The sequence below is a fragment of the Rhamphochromis longiceps genome, linkage group LG14 (genome assembly GCF_057381845.1).
Source record: "Rhamphochromis longiceps isolate RC_006_pf linkage group LG14, R_longiceps_female_GT1.1, whole genome shotgun sequence".
Taxonomy (NCBI): Eukaryota; Metazoa; Chordata; class Actinopteri; order Cichliformes; family Cichlidae; genus Rhamphochromis; species Rhamphochromis longiceps.
Genome location: NC_140570.1, coordinates 41,618,764 through 41,638,519, shown reverse-complemented (window position 1 = coordinate 41,638,519; position 19,756 = coordinate 41,618,764). Strand labels below are relative to the sequence as shown.

Genomic DNA, 19,756 nt, shown 5'->3' with positions numbered 1-19,756 from the left:
TCTCTGCTGGCCAGCAGGGCGGCGACTCCTCCTCTTCTTCTTCACTGCATCATGAGCCTCCTCTCAGATCTTCCTCTCCTCCGCCCGCCTGGCAGCTCCATCTTCAGCCGCCATCCTCTGCACATGCTCAAACCTGCTCAGCCTCTGTGACTCTGAGCTATCCCTGTGATGGACTCATGTCCATGCTGCTCACTGAGCACCTCCTCCTCCTGTTTATTAAATTATAATAAAAACGACATGAGTGAGTACAGAGATCTGCTCACCGCAACAAAGCTGGGAATTACAGTAGTACGACAAGTATTACTGCTGTATTAGCAGTAGTATGGTAGCGTGCCAGCAGTATTATACTATTATAAGCACTGTATTACATTGTTAATAGTATTATTGCATTAAATAGTTATAGTACTGTGGTATCAGTAGCAGTATTGTACAAAGCACTGGGCTGTATCTGTTGTAGTATTACAGCATTAGAAGCAGTAAGAGCATTACAAAAGTAATATTATAATAACAACTGTAGTATTGCTGTACACATATACAAATACCTGTCAGTGATCGCCTGCAAAAAATCAGAACACAGTACGATGGGCAGTAATCTTAAAAGAGTATTGGAGTATTTCAGCAGCATCGTGACTGCTCGCCAGGCTCTCTGTTCCAGTGTCTCTGTGGTAGTACTACAGTAATGTAACAGTAGTATTAAGTATTACAGTGGTAGTGAGCAGTGTTGGTCAAGTTACTTGAAAAAAGTAATCAGTAACTAATTACTAATTGCTTCCCCAAAAAAGTAATCCCGTTTCTTTACTGATGACTTATTTTCAAAGTAATTAATTACTTAGTTACTTTTTAAAAACACGATTTACAACCTGAAGAGGTGATAAAGCGATGGATCTTTCAGCCCAATTCTACTTTTTCTGCATAATCCATCATACAAAATGTAATCAAATGGAAAAGTCTCTTTTTAAAACTTGTTTTATTAGTTTTAATCTTTTAACTTTATGCATCAAGCAAAAATTTAATTATCTGCAACATTCTCTGACTGGAAGAAATTAGTTTAACATTTAAACCTATTTTCTGCACATTCCAGCACATAAAATAAAATATTTTTGTGTTTACACTCAGTCTTTCAAATAGATGCAAGTAAAACACAGCAGAAAATAAATAAAGTCAAAGACTCAGCGGTCCTGTTGCTCTATTTTCACCTGTAAAGCAGGAGTGGGGCAGGCGGAGGTTTACCCTGGTGCAGGTGTGCCGCGGTCAGTGGAAGAATCCACAAGGTTGTCTGTGAATTTCCTTGGCAGCTACTCGGTGCTTGTTTTCTTCCCACGCACAGCGGGCACTAATGTTTTTGTCACTTTTTATGGAATCAAACTCAAAGTAAGGTCAGTACTTCCACGCTTTAAACGCTGCACGCTCATACTCTCTCCGCACTCGATATGTGATCCACTGTTGATCTGCACACAGCTGTTGTCACGAACGTTGTACTCGCTTATGTCACTGTCATGAGACATTCTCACAAAAAAATCATGGTTTTAGTAACACAGCGTTCCTACGGGAAAGTAACAGTAATCTAATTACCGTTTTTGCAATAGTAATCCCTTACTTTACTCATTACTTGAAAAAGTAATCAGATTACAGTAACACGTTACTGCCCATCTCTACACAGCAAAATCTCCAGTGTTAAATTAACACTAGAGAGTGTCTATATGGGTCCACTCCTCTGAGTGTTAAATACAACACTATGTTATATGTTTAAAAGTAACCTAGTCAGTTTTGAAGATCAACAATGGCTAACACTGAGCAGTGCTGATTTTCTAACACTGGAAAATAACTCAAAATGTTAGAAATATTCCAGTAATGAGTCTCCTCACTCAATTGTAGTGTTACACTACTAGTATATGGAGCTCAAACACCACAGCGGGTTTAAAGAAGGCCCAACAGCGCCTCCACTTTCTGAGAATCCTCAGAAAAATGGACCTGAAGGAGCTGCTGACCGTCTTCTACCGCTGGTGCATTGAAAGTGTGCTGACGTACTGCACCTGTGTGTGGTTCTCCAGCTGCACCACACCACACAGAAAGGCACTCCAGAGGGTCATCAATATGGCCCAAAAATCATTGGACATCCTCTTCCCTCCCTGAAGGACCTGTACAGCACTCGCTGTCTCAGGAGGGCACGCAGCATCCTCCGGGACTGCACACACCCAGGACACCGGGTGTTTAAGCTGCTGCCGTCTGGCAGGAGGTTCAGGCTGCTGAGGTCCCGAACAAATAGACTCAAGGACAGCTGTTACAACAGGGCAACAGCCCTGATCAATGCTAACAGCTGACCTGACTGGATACCTCCCTGGACTTTTTTTTTTTTTTTTTGGGGGGGGGGGGGGGGTAAAAACAATAACAATAATAATATTTATATTTATAACAAGGTGCAATAATGACTAATGTGCAATAATAACAGTGTGAAATACACATACAGTTATTCATTTTTATTACTAAGTTAATATACTGTGTTGTATCGTGTCGTGTTACATGTAGTGCCGACGTAGGACAGTTTTCCAACTTCATTGAACTATTGTACTCTATAACTGTGCAATGACAACAAAGAGTTATATATCTTATCTAATAGTACTGTAGTATTGCAGTTTGACTAGTAGTATTACAATAGTACTAAATTATAGTGGTATAGTGATGCCAATATTACAGCAGTACTAATAATACTACAGTAGTATTGCAGCTGCACTATAGCAGTAATAAAGTAGTAGTACTGCAGTAATACTACAGCATTGCTCGCTTCGTCTTGTTGTCCAGCGCCGCAATGCGCATGCTCCGGCCTGGACTTTAGGGTGGGAGTTAGCCGTTAGCACCGAGCTAACAGCCGGAGCGTGTAATGGCGGCCTCGGTGTTGTTGGGCTCTGCGGACAGCGCCGGACTCAGCTTCACCATCGGGGGCGGCGGCACCGGGAATAGTAACGGACTGGGCCCGGCGCCCTGGAACCGTTCTCTGGACCGAGCGCTGGACGAAGCCGCGGCCACCGGGAGCTTGAACCTGAGCGGCAGGAAGCTGAAGGAGTTCCCCCGGTGCGCCGCCAACCACGACCTGACCGACACCACCAGGGCCGGTGAGTGAACCGCACCGGGACCCGGCCCGGCGGCGGGCCGTGTATAGCGGGCCGTGGGCGGTGGCTTAGTCCGGAGTGCTTTGGGGAAGTCGGGTTTGAGGCTGCGGGTAGGCTGGGACACCGTCAGGCCGGTGTTGTGACAAACATCGAACTCAGAAATCGGCACCGTGTCGGGGTTCCGCTGCCTTTACCGGGCTCTCCGAGCGGAGAGTACCGGCGCAGACAGGCAGTCACAGTGAATCCGGGGACCGAGCCCGCCGGCAGAGGCGTTTTTGTACCGGACGGTTCGGGTCTGAGCCCGGTAAGCTGCTCTTAGCATGTTAGCAAGGTTAGCGCGGTTACCTGGGTGCTGCCGCCGCGTTTAAAGCTGCGGTTAACGGCTCTCACTGCGGGGAGGCTGAGAGGTTGTCACCTGATCTCAGAGGTGACGGCTCGTGCCGCTTCACCTGCCAGCTTGTTTGTTAGCATGTTAGCTCTGCCCCCGACAGCCTGTAAACACTGCGGAGGAGGCGTGCGGGGTCACCGGGGCGAGGGGAGGCTGACCACCCGCGGGGGGGGGGGGGCTGAAGTCAGAGACTGGGCCCAAAGGTGACCACACACCTGGCTGGCTTTATTTTGTTCGACTCGATTAGATAACGAGCCAGGAGGACACAGAGGCGGCTCCGCCTGCCCGGGCCGGCGTGCCGAGCAAAACAAACGTACAGAACAAACAGCATTGATTATCGATCAGCTGATCGAAGCCCGCCATGCTGATGCTGCGCGTGCTCCTTTCATTCACACTAAATTGCACCCAAACCGATATTCGCTGTACGTAGCCTGCAATGACGTCACAGTTTAACGTGTTTGATTGGGTTTCGTCATCTCCCTGGACATACTCGGGAAGCACGAGACCGGAAACAAACAAACACGAGTGTTTCGCGTGTGTGCCATGAATTGAGTGAGTGCCGCCCAGGTGCGATGCTTGACCAGGCTGATGTTGGATGAGGGGGGAAGACTGCTCCGCGGATCCTGAGCCTTGCAGGATTGTATCAGCACAACAAATGCTTCATAGGCGGGTCTGTGAGCAGTACCTGTCCATACCTGTCCAGGCTCCTCCTCTCTCTGAGCTGAGGCTTCACAGCTGCTTCACTCCTCAGCTCGCTCTGTATCTCTGCTTTAGAGTCACAACATCGCCCATCTCAGAGTATCTCACATTTCTGTGTGTGCAGAGTGAGCAGGGGCCAAGCGTCCCCTCGGCGCTCTGCAGTCCTCGGAGGCGGGTTATGTTCATGTGTGAGCTCTGTGTGTGCGCGGGTCACCAGCAGCTTCAGGAACACGTGTGTGTGTGATCTCGGGTTAACCTGTACCGTGTGCGTGTGTGTGATCTCGGGTTAACCTGTACCGTGTGTGTGATCTCGGGTTAACCTGTACCGTGTGCGTGTGTGTGATCTCGGGTTAACCTGTACCGTGTGCGTGTGCGTGATCTCGGGTTAACCTGTACCGTGTGTGTGTGTGTGTGATCTCGGGTTAACCTGTACCGTGTGCGTGATCTCGGGTTAACCTGTACCGTGTGTGTGATCTCGGGTTAACCTGTACCGTGTGCGTGTGTGTGATCTCGGGTTAACCTGTACCGTGTGTGTGTGTGTGTGATCTCGGGTTAACCTGTACCGTGTGTGTGATCTCGGGTTAACCTGTACCGTGTGCGTGTGCGTGATCTCGGGTTAACCTGTACCGTGTGTGTGTGTGTGTGATCTCGGGTTAACCTGTACCGTGTGTGTGTGTGTGATCTCGGGTTAACCTGTACCGTGTGCGTGTGCGTGATCTCGGGTTAACCTGTACCGTGTGCGTGTGTGTGATCTCGGGTTAACCTGTACCGTGTGCGTGTGTGTGATCTCGGGTTAACCTGTACCGTGTGTGTGATCTCGGGTTAACCTGTACCGTGTGTGTGTGTGTGTGATCTCGGGTTAACCTGTACCGTGTGTGTGTGTGTGATCTCGGGTTAACCTGTACCGTGTGCGTGTGTGTGATCTCGGGTTAACCTGTACCGTGTGTGTGATCTCGGGTTAACCTGTACCGTGTGTGTGTGCAGATCTGTCTCGTAACCGGCTGTCGGAGCTTCCTCTTGAGGTTTGTCTCTTCGTGTCTCTGGAGAGTCTGAACCTGTACCAGAACTGTCTGCGGTCGCTGCCTGACGGCCTGCTCAACCTGCAGGCGCTTACCTACCTGAACCTCAGGTAACACACACAAAGACACACACACCTGTGCAGTTGTGTGCCTCAGGTCTGTTTCATTTATCACGAGCTCCACGCTCTGTCAGACGGCACCAAACAGGAAGTCCTCTGGCATGTCCTCACCTTGTGGCGTGCTTTTCTGTGGGTGACCTGTGGGTGCTGCTCACTGAACCGACGGCTTGAATGCTGCTGATTTTATTGGTCGGAAACCATGAAGCCCACTTTTGGTGTCATCAGCAGGACCAGAAGGAATCTGGAAGCGTCTCCTCATCTTCTTCTGCTTTTTGTCTTCCTCTTCTTCTTCCTCTCTGCTCTTCATCGTCTTTCTTTTCTTTGTCTCATTCTGTTTTGTCTCGTAGTCCTCCTCTTCCTCTGTTCTCTGTCACATGCACACTTGTCACATGTTTACCGATGACAGCTGGATGCCTGTGTCTGTGACCCCGCCCCTCTCTTAATGCCCCTCCCCTCAGTCGGAACCAGCTGTCGGTGCTGCCCGCCGTCGTCTGCGGCCTCCCTCTGAAGGTTTTGATCGCCTGCAACAACAAGCTGGTTTCCCTGCCGGAGGAGCTGGGACAGCTGAGGCACCTCACCGAGCTGGTCGGTCCTCTCACGCCGCACGTCGGCATCCTCGCTGACCGATCGCAGCGCTTATTGATTATCGTTATCTTTGATCGCCCACAGGATGTGAGCTGCAACGAGATCCAGACTCTGCCTGCTCAGGTGGGCCAGCTGGAGGCTCTAAGAGACCTGAACATCAGGAGAAACCACCTGGTCCGACTGCCACCAGGTACACACACAAACACGTGAAACGATGGTGACCGCTGTGTTCACAGCCTGGAGTCTGCACTGTCTGTTATCAGTTGTTTCTGTATCAGCCGATCAGCTGACTCAGGCCCTGATAAATGACTGCAGGTTAAATTGGAATAAAACACCTGGATCGCGCTGCCAATCTAAGCTCCTCCCACTGAGCTGTCAGTCAGCCCACGGCAGAGGGCATGGCTCAGACCAGACTAACCCACTGATGGGTCTGGTGCTCCTGTGTGAGCGTGGAGCTCCTCCTCCCCCAGTGCACATGCAGACGGGTGAGCTGCAGTTTTTAACCTCTGACCCAAACATCAGTGTCGTGAATCTCCACCCGTCAAAGCAACGTGATTAAAATCACCACACAGGCCGAACAGCAGTGGCACGAAGCGCCCGCTGTTGTGTTCAGGTTTCAAAGCGGCCGCGGCATTTCCTGCTATCTTTCCAAAGAGCTGCTCTCTCTCTCACAGCTCAGTCGCCGCCACATTTCTCTGCTTGTCTCGACTCGTCTGTGAACTCCTGAGCGAGTTCTGACGGCGAGTCAGATTTCGTTTTTTTACAGCTGAGTAGTAAAATCCTAGAACAGGCGATCCACAGTTTTCACCTGACGTCAGAGCTACGGGGACACGCCCACCCAGCAGGTAAAAACAGTATAGTCGTTTGCACGTCTTTGAGTTTAACCGAATGGCAAATCACACCAATCGCTGACGCTCCACCGCGACCCCGGCGGTCAGCACAGCTCGTTTAAACTCACTTATCCACCCAGATCAAAACCAGACATAGCGGTCAGTCCCGGCAGCAATGCGAGGCGATACTCCACGCCACGTTCAGGGATCTGAACGTGCCTGGGCGCAATGTAGATCCACAGCAGTCATAGGTCGTCTTGGTTTCTTTAATTTTCCTCCAGGATGATGAGACAGTAAAAAACACGTGCAGTACTGCCAATTGTCCACTAGTGGCCATTAGTAATAATTAGTAGTATTTAGGTGTGCCCCGCCTTTCGCCCTGTGGTAGCTGGGATAGGCTCCACCCCTCAAAAGAACGGATGGAACCATAAGAAGAAGAGAATTGAGTCATTGTGTTGTCAAACCTGGGAAGTGAAGCGTGATGGCTCGTGGAGTAATCTGATTGGTCGTCCCTGCAGAGCTGGCCGAGCTGCCTCTGGTGCGTCTCGACTTCTCCTGTAACAAAGTGACCTCCATCCCCGTCTGTTATCGCCGCCTCACGCAGCTGCAGACCATCGTCCTCGACAACAACCCGCTGCAGACCCCGCCCGCTCAGGTACGCAGGAAGTGACCTCGCAGGCGTCCCTGTGCAGGTGTCGGTTCAGAGCTAACGTCTGCTTCCTGTCTGCAGATCTGCATTAAAGGGAAAGTTCACATATTTAAGTACCTGAATCTGGAGGCCAGCAAGACGACGCCGGACCTGCCCGAGTACGACAGACGACCTCTGACCTTCAGCTCCTGGTCTGCGCGCGCGCGCGCGCACACACACACACACACACACACACACACACACACACACACAAAAGCTGCTGCTCTTTCACAATAAAAGCCTTTGACTCTCTCACTTTGCCCCATCAGTGTGGATGAGCTTTACCCCGGGCGTCCCTACGGAGCGCTCGACTCCGGCTTCAACAGCGTCGACAGCGGAGACAAGAGATGGCTGAGCAACGAGGTCACACACACACACGCACACAAACACAGACAGTGTTTCGTCACGGCAGCCTCGATGTTCTGTTTTCTTTTAGTTTAATGAGTCGACGACACGTTTCCTCCATCTTGACCCCTGTTGACCCCTGACCCTTTAACAGTGGAGGATTTTTACATGAACTGTGCTGTAGCAGATAAATGTGTGGTTAGCGTGGCTCACACCAGGGCGAGCCCGTCAGGCATTGCTAAACGATCAGAGCTGTGCCGACCCACAGAATAATAAGCCCACCCATCGCAGCCTGCTGGTGTTGAGCCGCTGATTTCGCTCCTGCTCGAGCTCCGTTTGCAGAAACCGCGCTGTCTCCTCTGTGCAGGCCTCAGAGGAGCTGTCGGAGCTGCCGCAGCGAGTGGCTGACATCAGCCGAGACCAGAGGCAGCGAGGAGGCGCGGCGGGAGGAGCGGCACTGCCTAATGGCACATGTGAGCGTTTCTCTGATCTCACATCAGTTTAGAGGTTGAGGCGGTAAAACAAACGCACCTGAGCCTGGCACACTGCTGAGGAAGATGAAGCCGAGCGTGTTAGTGGAAGGTTGGCTCCGGCTGCTTCAGCATCATCAATTCAGATCAGTGTGACGTGGCTCATGGTTAGGACAGGTGAAACTGGTAGAAGCTCTCACCTGCACAGACGTCTCCATCAGCTGGTTCGAAGTTACGCTCCACAGCTGCCAGCCAGTCGGAATCCAGAGTACTCAGAGTGAATGTGGTGAGTGATGGAGCTGATTGGTGCTTCTCGTCTGGATCGTCTCCTCCTCTGTGTGTGTGTCAGATGGGGAGTTGGAGCAGATCGACTTCATCGACAGCTGTGCGGGTGAGGAGGAGGAGGAGGAGGGGAGGAGTCGTGGGGGAGGAGACAGGACCAGCCTGAGCTCTCAGTTCATGGCTTACATCGAGAGACGCATCACCAGAGAGGTGAGAGCTCCGCCCACAGGAAGTCACACCTGCGACTCACATGCACCCCACAATTGCTTGTCGTCTTTTAACTACAGTCTTTACAGTAAGCCTTTTTACACAGACTTCTGAAAGGTCAAAGGTCGAGTCTGTCGGTGGTTTGAGGTATAAACTGATAATTGTGGTGTAAAACCTGAGCTTTATTGTGAAAAGCCTGTGTGACTTCCTGTCTCTGTGCTCAGGGTTCTCCTGTGAAAAGCGGCTCTTCGAGGATGGAAGACCCGAGGAGACACGGCAGGTACGGTCCTCGTTCACCTTTATCACACCTGCTCTTTTCACTTCCTGTCTGGCTTACTGTGTCAACTCCTGTCCCTCAGGGGTGGAGTCGATAGCGCCGCGGCCGCATCTGGCTCACACGGACAGGTAAGGCAGTCCATGGGGTGGCTGTAGCTCAGGTGGCAGAGCAGGTCAGCCACTAATCAGAAGGTCGGTGGTTCGATCCCAGGCTGCATCCTGGCTGCATGCCAAATATCCTTGGGCAAGATACTAACCCCGTGTTTGCCTACTGGTGGCGCCAGTGTCCGGCAGCCTCGCCTCTGTCAGTGCGCCCCAGGGCAGCTGTGGCTACAATGTAGCTTGCTATCGCCAGTGTGTGAATGTGTGTGTGAATGGGTGAATGACTGAATGTAGTGTAAAGCGCTTTGGGGTCCTATGGACTAGAAAAGCGCTATACAAATGCAGGCCATTTACCATTTACCTGTGAGGTAGAAGCTGAGCACAGCTGCAGCAGCACTGACGGTCTGTGTCCTCAGAGAGGCGGCGTGGAGAGGATGAGGAGGGAGGCGCAGCTTGCCGCCATGAGGTACGACGAGGAGCGGCAGAAGAACCGCTCGCTGCAGAGGGACAACGTGAGCGGACACGCCAAGGTACGAACGGTACCAGTTTAACTGGTGACGGCACGTTATTGATCGCTGATCAGCTGTTATTGATCGAAACTCTGTTGATGCTTTTCAGCATAAAGCAGCTCCGAGTCCCACGAAGGCCAGTCCTGACACAGAGGTGAGTCTGTGTGTGTGAGCGTGTGAGTCTGTGTGAGTCTGTGTGTGTGAGTCTGTGTGTGTGTGAGTCTGTGTGTCTGTGTGTGTGTGAGTCTGTGTGTGTGTGAGTCTGTGTGTGTGAGTCTGTGTGTGAGTGTGTGTGTGTGTGTGTGTGTGTGAGAGTCTGTGTGTGTGTGTGTGTGAGTCTGTGTGAGCGTGTGTGTGTGTGTGTGTGTGAGTCTGTGTGAGCGTGTGTGTGTGTGTGTGTGTGAGTCTGTGTGTGTGTGTGTGTGTGTGTGTGTGTGTGAGAGTCTGTGTGTGTGTGTGTGTGAGTCTGTGTGAGTCTGTGTGAGCGTGTGTGTGTGTGAGTCTGTGTGTGTGTGTGTGTGAGTCTGTGTGTGTGAGTCTGTGTGTGTGTGTGTGTGTGTGTGTGTGTGTGTGTGTGTGTGAGAGTCTGTGTGTGTGTGTGTGTGAGTCTGTGTGAGTCTGTGTGAGCGTGTGTGTGTGTGAGTCTGTGTGTGTGTGTGTGTGAGTCTGTGTGTGTGTGTGTGTGTGAGTCTGTGTGTGTGTGTGTGTGTGTGTGTGTGTGTGTGTGTGTGTGTGAGTTTGTGTGTGTGTGTGTGTGTGAGTCTGTGTGTGTGTGTGTGTGTGAGTTTGTGTGTGTGTCTGTGTGTGAGTCTGTCTGTGTGAGTCTGTGTGTGTGAGTCTGTGTGTACCTCTTTGTGAACAGGTGTTGTTAAATGATGTAATAATAATAATTCGTGATTGGTTTGATGGAATCAGAGTCATAACGTTTCACTTCCTGTGTCACTTCCTGTAACGATGGAGGCGTGTGATTCACTTGCTGATGATTGGTTGGCTCAGAGGTAAACATGGTGCTGTGTGAGGCTGACAGAAAAACGCCGGCGAGTGTGGGCGCGATTAGTCGGTCGGTTTTTATCGGCACGTGCGTTCACTTTCAAACGTCTAACAAAGATAAATGAAGACATGGAGGTCAAGGGTCATCCTGTCGGGGTCAGGCCTGTCTCGTAAGTTAACCCCGCCTCCACAGCCCATGGTGACCCAGGGCGACTCCCGCTCCCTCACTCGCTGATCTGTCCCATCTGACCGGTGCTGAGAGCTGAGAGTGTTTCAAACTGTGGAGCCAAGCACGCATGACCTCTGACCTCTGACATGGGAGCAATGTGGAAAATCGTTTTTGTTCCAAATATCTGAGAGAAAACGTAAAGCTGCACGACTCAGCAGGTAACGATCTTCTAATAGCGATGGTTATTAGAAGCTCGCACAGTGAGTCTAGCCCCGCCCCTGTTTAAACCACACCCCTCATTCGCCACGCTCTCACCTGTATGTTAGTATTTGTTAATGTGTTTGTGTGTCTGTGGTGTCTGTTTGTGCGCTCAGAACGTCTACCCCTCCCGACGCTCCACCCACACAGACGACTCCGCCCTGTTCATGGTAAGAGTATGGCCCCACCCCCAACAGCTACTAACTGATTTTCAGAGCAGGGTCGCTCGGGTTTGTGTGCAGAAGCGTTTGGAGGACAAACTGCGTCCGCACTGCGTTTCCTCATCGTGCTGTTATTTTGTAAATATATTTATCAGCTGCTCAGTGTTGTGGTCTCGGCTCGAGCGCGTGAAACTCGTCTGGGTGTAAATATGTTTTACGTGGTTGATTATCGGGTTCGTTTTCATCTCGTGGTTGGCTTCTCGCCGCTGTATGAACCACGTGAACCGGCGGCATGGTCAAAGTTTTGATGTCGTGACATGGAGGAGCTCCAGATCAGTGACAAACTTGAATGAAGGTTAAAGGTCGAGGTGAGAAACGAGCTCTCATTTTAGCGTTACGCAGACAGACGTGTTTCTCTCTGTGGATCACTTTGACCCCACGCTCGATCGCACTGGAGCCGTGTTAGCCTGTGTTAGCAGAGCGCTCTTATTTTGAAAAAGCACACAAACCCGAGGGATTCTGAGGACTGAATCAGCATGAACACACCTGTCCACCTTTCCTCTAAGCCCCACCCAGCACCACCTGTCCTTATCCTCTCCCTTTACCCCTTTCCTATCTACTCCTCTGGGCTCTGAGTGGCTACTGTGACTGTGGTGATGACATGTTAGTCTATAAAGGGTCACACGGCGCGTCCATAAACTGGTTTAAACTGGTTCAGGAGTAACCCGAGCAGCAGCGGTTACTCTCTCAGGTTCAGTTTGGTCTCTTTTCAGCATCTACTTCCTGTCACATGGTGATGTTTGTCTCCGCCCAGCAGAGACCCTCGTTGTGAACTTTAGTTTAACAGTCTGGCCGCTCTGCTTCTGTAGCATCATCACGTGTCAGCTGACCTCATTGTTCTCTAAACATCACCGACGGTGACGGCGGCGCTCGCAAATCCTTAGAAAAACTTTATTGTCACAGCCAGGAGAACAAACACTGATCGTCTCACTGGAGCTGAAATCGTTGGACCTAGAGGTGATTAACGCTGTGGGTGTGTCCCGTGAGCATCGGCACTTCCTGTGGAGAGACTGAGGTGGTAAAGTTTGTGCGACGCGTTTCCTGAACCTGCCGAGCTGTCGGAGCTTAAATTCACTGAAACAGACGATGAGCTGAAAGCACCTGCACGTCATTAACACCTGAATCTCTGCATTAACTACTTCTTCTTCTTCTTCTTCCCCTTTTCTTTTTTCCTCATCTTCACTTCCTCCTCAGTTTGATCCTCCCCCTTTCTTTTTATCTCCGCCCTCGCCACCTTCCTTCCTGTCTGTCTGCGTGTCTGTCTGTGTGTCAGTGTGTCCTGGTGTTTGAGATCGACTTTGACACAAACACGATAAAGAGGCGACCTGGCTCACACAGACAGGTGACACACGCCTTCCACGCGTCCGTCCCTGCTGGACGCAACGTTCACTGACATCACTGCTCTTCCTTTCTTTTTATTTGGCCCCTCCCCTGTCTGTCTGTCTGTCTGTCTGTGTCTCAGTCTGTGGCTGGACTGTCTGTAGACGGCTGTTATTCTCACACTTCTGATAGCGCCACCTCCTGTCTGCTGCAGGTACTGCACTGTGCATGCTGCACTGTGTCCGCATGCTTGACCTTCAAAGTGAGGCAGTTTCTAGGAGGCGGAGTCAGCGGTTTGTCGTTACAATATTTCATTAGCAACACCAGGTGTCACTGGGCCTCATTCGCAAACCTTGGACAGGTAAACGTGGGACGGTCCTTTGAGGTGTCTCGCTGCACGTCGTTTCTCTTTGGTCCGTTTCAGTTTGCAAAAAGTCGAAAAAACCAAAACAAACGTGGTGATGTTAACGGGGCCGAACGGCGTTGGACATGGCGACGATCGTAGACCAGTCTTCTGTCAGGTGCTGCCTGTCTGCTGACTTCCTCCTTCTCTTTCCGTCGGCGCTCAGGTCTTTTTCTTTTCGTTTTTCCACGAGTCTCAGGCTACGTCCACACGTACCCGGGTATTTTTGAAAACGCAGATTTTTCTATGCGTTTGCGCCTTTCGTCCACACGTAAACGGCGTTTTCGGTCACTGAAAATGGAGATTTTCAAAAACTCAGTTTTTGCGTTTACGTGTGGACGAGGTAAACGCAGAAAACGCAGTGTCAAAGGTGTGCGCCTTTTTTGACGTCACACTGTGCGCCACGTTGTTTCGGTGAAATGAATTTCTACAACACTGTTACTGTTACTCTGCAGTGTTTACATGCGTACACACACACAGTTACTGTCCCTCCACACAGACGACTCAGTTCTGCTTCTATGCCCCATCTTTGTTTACTCTTTCCCACCCAGGCTTATCGACTTCTGATTGGCCAACATTTCTACACGGCTAGAGATATAGCTGCTGTTCCTAGCAGCGTTTTCCTTCGTGTTTGGCTTTTATGTGTGAACGGGATTTTTTTGTATAAACGAAAACGGAAAATCTTCATTTTCAAAAATACCCGTGTACGTGTGGACATAGCCTCATTGTGTTTCAGTCCGGTGTTTTTAACCGCTGCCGTGGAAGCCGAGCGTCCTCTGGCGTTCTTTCTCATTAAAGTGAGAAATGACTGCGATTCGCTGTCGTGTTGTTCATGTTTCACGTGTGTGATTTTGCTGACGCGTGTTCGGTGAATGAGGCCCGGTGTCCACTGCAGGACGTCCCAGTTACAGACGTCATTTCACTGTTTCAGGAAAGAAGTGGTCTCGGCCCCGCCCCCAGAGCAGCTGTTTTTGTTCAGTCACATGATCAGAAATACCTGTGAAGAGTACCTGAGTGATTCCACTGAATGTTAATCAGTATTTTACCTGAAATGACATCATTAGCGTTGACACACCTGAGCAGCCTGGAGCTAGCAGCACACCTGAAGCTCGCTGCCTCGCACTGACCTCCAGGTGTGTCCAGCTGTGTGACTGTGTTGTGTTGTCCCACAGGGTGAGGACCGAGCTGCTCTCTCTCCTACAGGTAAGACCGACAGTTTACCGAAGCTCCTCCCCTCCCCAGTGTTCGCCTGCCTCCCGCTCACACCTGGATTTTCTCTTCTTTCAGCCAATCAGTCGCCGTCTTACCCCAGCTCGGGGGGCGTGGCCTCCTGTCGAACTACCAATGTGCGGCCAGAGAGCTTCCTGTTCCGGCTCGCGCAGAGGGAGGAGAAGAGGAAAGGTGAGGTCCTGTGGGGGTGTGTCCTCAGCCTCACTCACCTGTCAGGTGTGCTCTGTGTGACTGCTGTTCCCTCTCTGTCCTCCAGGTGACACCTCTGCTCCTCCGAGCCAAGAGGAGGCTCCCGCCGCTCCTCCTCTTGCTGCAGAGGACGTCGAGGTGGTGGAGCAGCTCAGGAAGGTGCGTACCTGGACTCACCTGGGTGGGTTACCTTGTTCACAGGTGACTGATCAGCCCTCTCTCTCCCTCCAAGAACATCGAGGCTCGTCTCAAAGTGTCACTGCCGAGTGACCTGGGAGCAGCCCTGACGGACGGCGTGGTTCTCTGTCACCTGGCCAATCACGTGAGGCCGCGGTCCGTCCCCAGCATCCACGTCCCCTCCCCTGCCGTGGTGAGTAAAGTGTTAATATGTGCGCTGCTGTTCAGGTGTGCCCCGCTGACTGTCCCGTCTGCCCGCAGCCCAAACTCACCATGGCCAAGTGCCGCAGAAACGTGGAGAACTTCCTGGAGGCGTGTCGCCGCATCGGAGTCCCACAGGTACCATGCACACCTGAGCGATGAACGAACAACAGCAAATCCAAATGTTCCCCATCAGTCCTCCTGCCAGACGAGCCGATGCCTTTAATGAAACGGGGCCCGCTGGGGTTTTTATTGAGAGTGACCTTTGACCCCGGCTCGGAGATTTCAGACACGGGTTCGGCCTCTGCTGCTGACGCTGTCATTAAATCTCAGTGCGATCTGCAGCACGCCGCCATGACTGATGGGGCGGGGCTGGGTAGTCATAAATACGCGTGCGGTTTATCATAACGAACCAACCAATCGGGCTGGACGACTGATGGTGAAGTTTGAAGTTTCTTCTTCTACTAACGCCTCTCTTCCTCTCTGTCATCGTCCCGCCTCTCATCGCTCCCTTCCTCCTTCCGTGCGTCTCTCCTCTGTTCTTCCTCCACCGTGTCCATCTCACCCAACACGCACGCACTCAGGACCATCTCTGTTCAGTGGGCGACGTCCTGGAGGGGAAAGGGGGCGGGGTTTATGCCACAGTGGAGGTGCTGCTCTCCATGGCTCCTCCCCTGGTCAGCCTGTCCCCTCAGGTCCAGCTGGCCGGCTTCGCCCTCTTTTACCTGTCTGTCATGTCGGTGCTGTGTGCCATTTATGTGCACCTGGCGCCGCACGTCTGACGCCGAGCGAGCCGAGGGCGATCTCGCCAAGTTGCACGCAGCGGGCGTGAATTTATCCCAGCAATGTCCCCCTCAGAGTCTCCGTTCACCACAGTGACGCAGGAATCCTGCCCTGGATCTGTCGTAGTACTGCCACCTTTCAGGTTACGTTAGTTTAGCACAAAAACTGGGCCGAGGAGAAGAGCCTGGCTGCGATTGGTCCGTCTGTCTCCTGACGTGTGCAGCGGCATCTAGTCTGTAGACACGCCCATCTGCGGGACCTGACGCTGCTCCTGAGGCTCTGATCCTGGCCCTGTAGACGTGTTCAGGTCAAAGGTGAAGACTCAGATCAGCGTGGGGCGATGCTCGCTGAGTTAGAGCGTCTGTCATCGGCCAATCAGCTGTGGGCTCAGAGGAACATCCGAGCGAGTTCACTCCAGCAGCTGGATCAAATGCTCTCCCATATGCTTTGAAATCATCCATAAGCCGTTCCTCTCTCACCTGTACAGGTGTGCGTGTCGCAGCCTCCTTGCTGATTAACAGAAACATTTTCTGCTGACGACGATGAACATCCAGCCCCCCCCCCCCGTGACCCTTTGAGTGACCGATGCTCCGCCCAGTGGGCAGGTAGAAGGCGTGAGGCACAGCAGAGTTGAGTGTTTGAGCCAGAGGACCATGTGACCCCTCAGTCGGACCTGGACGATCCCCCAAAGCTCGCCCTCACGCTCGCGTCCTGCCTGTTGGCGTTCTGCCCCGTGCCTTACGTTCCATTTTTTACTGTTTGAAGTGTCAGCCCCTCCCATCAGAAACACGTCTCCCTGGAAACGACCTCTGAGCACCACATCAGCATTTCACATGTGGTCTGATGCCTGCATTGACCTCCCGAGTGGCTCTCCGGTCGAAGCGCAGGAACCTTCAGTGTCACCTGTACCGAGGCTCTGGAGACTCCTCCCACTGCAGGACTAGCAGCAACCCCCACAGGTGTGCAGGGTCAGGACACCGACCTGTGATGGCCTCGCCATCGCTCTTATGTCTGTGACGGTGGAAACTCGAGCAGAACAAAGAGGCATCCTGCAGTGGGAGGGGACTCGGCCTCAACGTGGGCGGGTTTCCTGTGGCTCCAACCGGCCGGAGCACGCCGAAGCGTCACAGGATGGGATTGTTCTACGATGAAGAGTGAGGATGAGGATGTCTGAGTGTTTTGTAGACCTGTGCCTCTGCTCTGTTCCTTTTAGAGCTCCATCAATAAAGTTCAGTAAAGCCGCTCGACTCACTTGTCTGTCTTTCAAACACACCTGGAGGTCTTTGCCTCCTGATTGGTTTGTTCCATCGATGCTAGCAATGGCCGCTTCATCCTCTTCACAGAGACCCGACATCAGGTAACACAGTCAAGGTGTAAACTGATGTCAGCACATTAATTTCATGCTTCATACTCGCCTGCAACCCACCGACACTGGACTGGTGTCCTAGTGGAAACCAGCTCCTGCCACTGCAGTCGGTCCACTGGTGTGGCCCAGGACACCTTAGCAGAGCTTCTAGCACGCGTGTTGTGAAGATGACGACAAGGCAGTGCCTTATTCTTCCTCCACCAGCAGGGGGTGCTCCCCTCTCTGTAAGCATGAGTGCGTGATCCTGATCCGAGCTTCCTGACAAGTTTGTGCTGCAGTCGCTGCTTTCAGGCCTCACTGAGCTAAACTCGGAGGTTATTGTTAGTCAGGTGATCGATTAACCTCAGTGCTGATAAACTCCCATGTTTCCTAGCTGTGTGGAAGGTGTGCTGATTGGTGCGTCACCGTGCAAATGTGTTGGAGTTTAAATCTGTACGTGTTTGATGGCAGCCGGCTCAAAACTGACACCTGCCGCTGTGGCACTACACTTCCTATCCGCCTCTTACTTCCTTCTGTCTCCGCCCCCGTCTTTGGCCCACAGCCTTCTGTTCAAAGCTCTCTCACCTGTCTGCTTCCATCTGCACGCCCCGCCCCTTCTTTCCTCCTCCTCCTCCATCATTTTTGCCGTTCCTTGTTTTCATCCTTGCGTTGCCATGGTTTCAGTTATTTTACCTGTTGATTTCGTTTTCCATCCGTTCCCCCTGCCCCTCGCTGTGTCTTCTTCTGTGGTGTTTGTCTGTGCAGAGTCAGTTGTGCCTTCCTCTTCACATCCTGGAGGAGCGAGGGCTACCCCAGGTAGCCGTGACCGTCGGCGCCCTGCTCAACCTGGCCCCGCCCCGACACTCCAGCACCACAGCGACCCCCACGACGCCATCAACCCCACCGGGGCCGTCTGTCACCATCTAGCCATATTTGCACCCCATTTGTACCAGCCAATCAGAGCTAAGCGTCTCTTAAAGCCTGCATGATGTCATCAGAAAGTGTCCGAAGCTCCTGCAGCAGGGGGCTGGCACCGACATAATACCACAGTGACGGGTTCTGAGCTCCTATTGGTCAGTGCTGTATGTATGGAAGCCCATTTCGGGGGGGGATGCTACCCAATGACCTCGGCTGAAATGAATTTTAAAGTAAAAGATGAATCGAATATTTAAGGTCGTGTCTGAATGACAAAAAAATATTTCACAGGTGAGACCTTCAGGCACCTCATAGGTGCAGGTTCAATTCCCCACGGCCACTTCCTGCCCGCTCTCTGCTGACTAATAAAGGCTCAGCGCCCCCAAAATACAAAGTAGAGTAAAACGTTCAGACGTTTGCAGCAAGTGTGTTTCCATTTGTGGGCAGAAATGGGCTTCCATCCCACCTGTGCCGTCGCTCTGCAGGTGAGGGAGTGGCTGATGGGCAGTGATGGAGACGAGTCGAGCTGAACTGATCTTTACTCTTGCTGCAAGGTTTGTTAGAAATCAGCTTCTCACAGGTGGAGGTTTCACTCTGGACCTATTACACTCATCACAGATGACAGAGCCGCAGAGCAGACCAGATAGGAAGGAGCAAATAATCTGACCAGATTTTAATGCTGTACCTGGTGTAGGCGGAGCTAATCTACTCCATCTGCTGATTATTACAAGTGATAATAATGAGTGCCCTCACCGTGAAACCACATCTGCTTGTGTTTGAGCAGCGGTCCAAAGGAAATCCTCCACGTGTGACAAGGCGAAAAGATAGAAGCTTACCACCTTTGACCTTTGCCCCCTGAGTCTGAGGTAAAGAAGGTAAAATGATCCTCTGATGTCAGAAAAATAACCCAGAGGCAAAGTGGGAGGTGGTTTATTCTACTTGTCAAGTTTTCTAACGGGTGAATCCATGCAGTTCAACATCTGTGTGACATTAGTTCTACATGCATTTGGGTACCTGTGTAGGCGGAGCTTAGAAACTAATATGCATAATTATTGAGCCAGTGTTAAACACAGACGACTCAAAACCATAAAACTCTGTTAGGTGGATCGTTCTGCTCATTCCAACGTTAGCTCTCACAGAGCGGCTTAGCCTGAGTCCCCATCATCTTGAGCCTCAGCTCAGCCGCTGTCTCACACAAGCCGGTTTAGCTCCTCCGCCTTTAAACGTGCTTTATTCTGATTGGCTGTATCTCACAAGCAGAAGACTTGAACAACAGATGGGTGGAGCTTTTCTCTGTGACATCACACAGATCAATGAATAGAAAAAAAACCTCATAATTCCCAGTAGCTGCAGACACACTGAACTTCCTGTTTAACATGAACATTTGCCACAGAAACAGGAAATGAGAAAGGGAAAAGCACTTTAATTTAAAAAAAAAGAAAAGTATTTCATGTTCTCAGTAACATCTGATTGATCAATAAAGTCTGAAACTGTCCGGTCTGCACACTGAGATACAGTTGCAGTGCTACTAAAGGCTAACGGAAGCTAACAGCAGTTTTGTTTTGTTTAAATAACACTAATGTATCTTGTGGCTAATATAGCTTAAAGTTAATATTGGCAAAGATAAACTTATTGTAAGCTACATTTAATGGCTAGCGGTGACCTAGCTAAGATGAGTGTGCTTAGTTTAAAATAATAATAATAAAGAGAAAACTATTCCCAGATTACCCATCGCTAACAGTGACGATTCTGAATTTGCTTCAGTCTGAAAATGTAACTGACTGTTAAGGCTAACACTATTAAAACAGAGTAAATGTGTTGGATCACGCTGATCATGCTTGTCATGTTTGCAGAGACACAGGCTGATACTTACGTAGCAGTCTGTTAACAGAAACCAGCTAGCTGGAAGACTAGCTTGAAATAGGTAGC

At 51.2% G+C, this 19,756-nt stretch overlaps 1 protein-coding gene across 3 annotated transcripts; it reads left to right on the top strand.

The window, feature by feature from the left end:
- Positions 1-2,792: 2,792 nt before the first annotated feature.
- Positions 2,793-19,186, top strand: lrch3 (leucine-rich repeats and calponin homology (CH) domain containing 3). Of its 3 annotated transcripts, none has more exons than XM_085380378.1 (20): positions 2,793-3,110; positions 5,179-5,323; positions 5,791-5,917; positions 6,002-6,107; positions 7,266-7,402; positions 7,478-7,587; positions 7,705-7,798; positions 8,148-8,253; positions 8,600-8,742; positions 8,964-9,019; positions 9,099-9,144; positions 9,534-9,647; positions 9,736-9,780; positions 11,160-11,213; positions 14,160-14,190; positions 14,275-14,388; positions 14,474-14,565; positions 14,639-14,776; positions 14,845-14,922; positions 15,369-17,164. In XM_085380378.1, exons 1-20 carry the CDS (start codon positions 2,879-2,881, stop codon positions 15,564-15,566), a joined length of 2,166 nt encoding a protein of 721 aa, XP_085236504.1. In that variant the 5' UTR covers positions 2,793-2,878; the 3' UTR covers positions 15,567-17,164. The 3 variants fall into 3 exon arrangements, with proteins under 3 accessions (XP_085236504.1, XP_085236502.1, XP_085236503.1); XM_085380376.1 differs by lacking the exon at positions 15,369-17,164 and adding an exon at positions 17,678-19,186 and having other exon boundaries at positions 2,803-3,110; XM_085380377.1 differs by lacking the exons at positions 11,160-11,213; positions 15,369-17,164 and adding an exon at positions 17,678-19,186 and having other exon boundaries at positions 2,803-3,110.
- The last annotated feature ends 570 nt before the right edge of the window (positions 19,187-19,756 follow it).

Coding starts and splice junctions, on each gene's coding strand:
- lrch3 (XM_085380378.1), top strand. CDS start 2,879: ATGGCGGCCTCGGTGTTGTTGGGCTCTGCGGACAGCGCCGGACTCAGC. Junction 14,389..14,473: donor GAGGGAGGAGAAGAGGAAAG/GTGAGGTCCTGT, acceptor TCTGTCCTCCAG/GTGACACCTCTGCTCCTCCG. Junction 14,566..14,638: donor TGGTGGAGCAGCTCAGGAAG/GTGCGTACCTGG, acceptor TCTCCCTCCAAG/AACATCGAGGCTCGTCTCAA.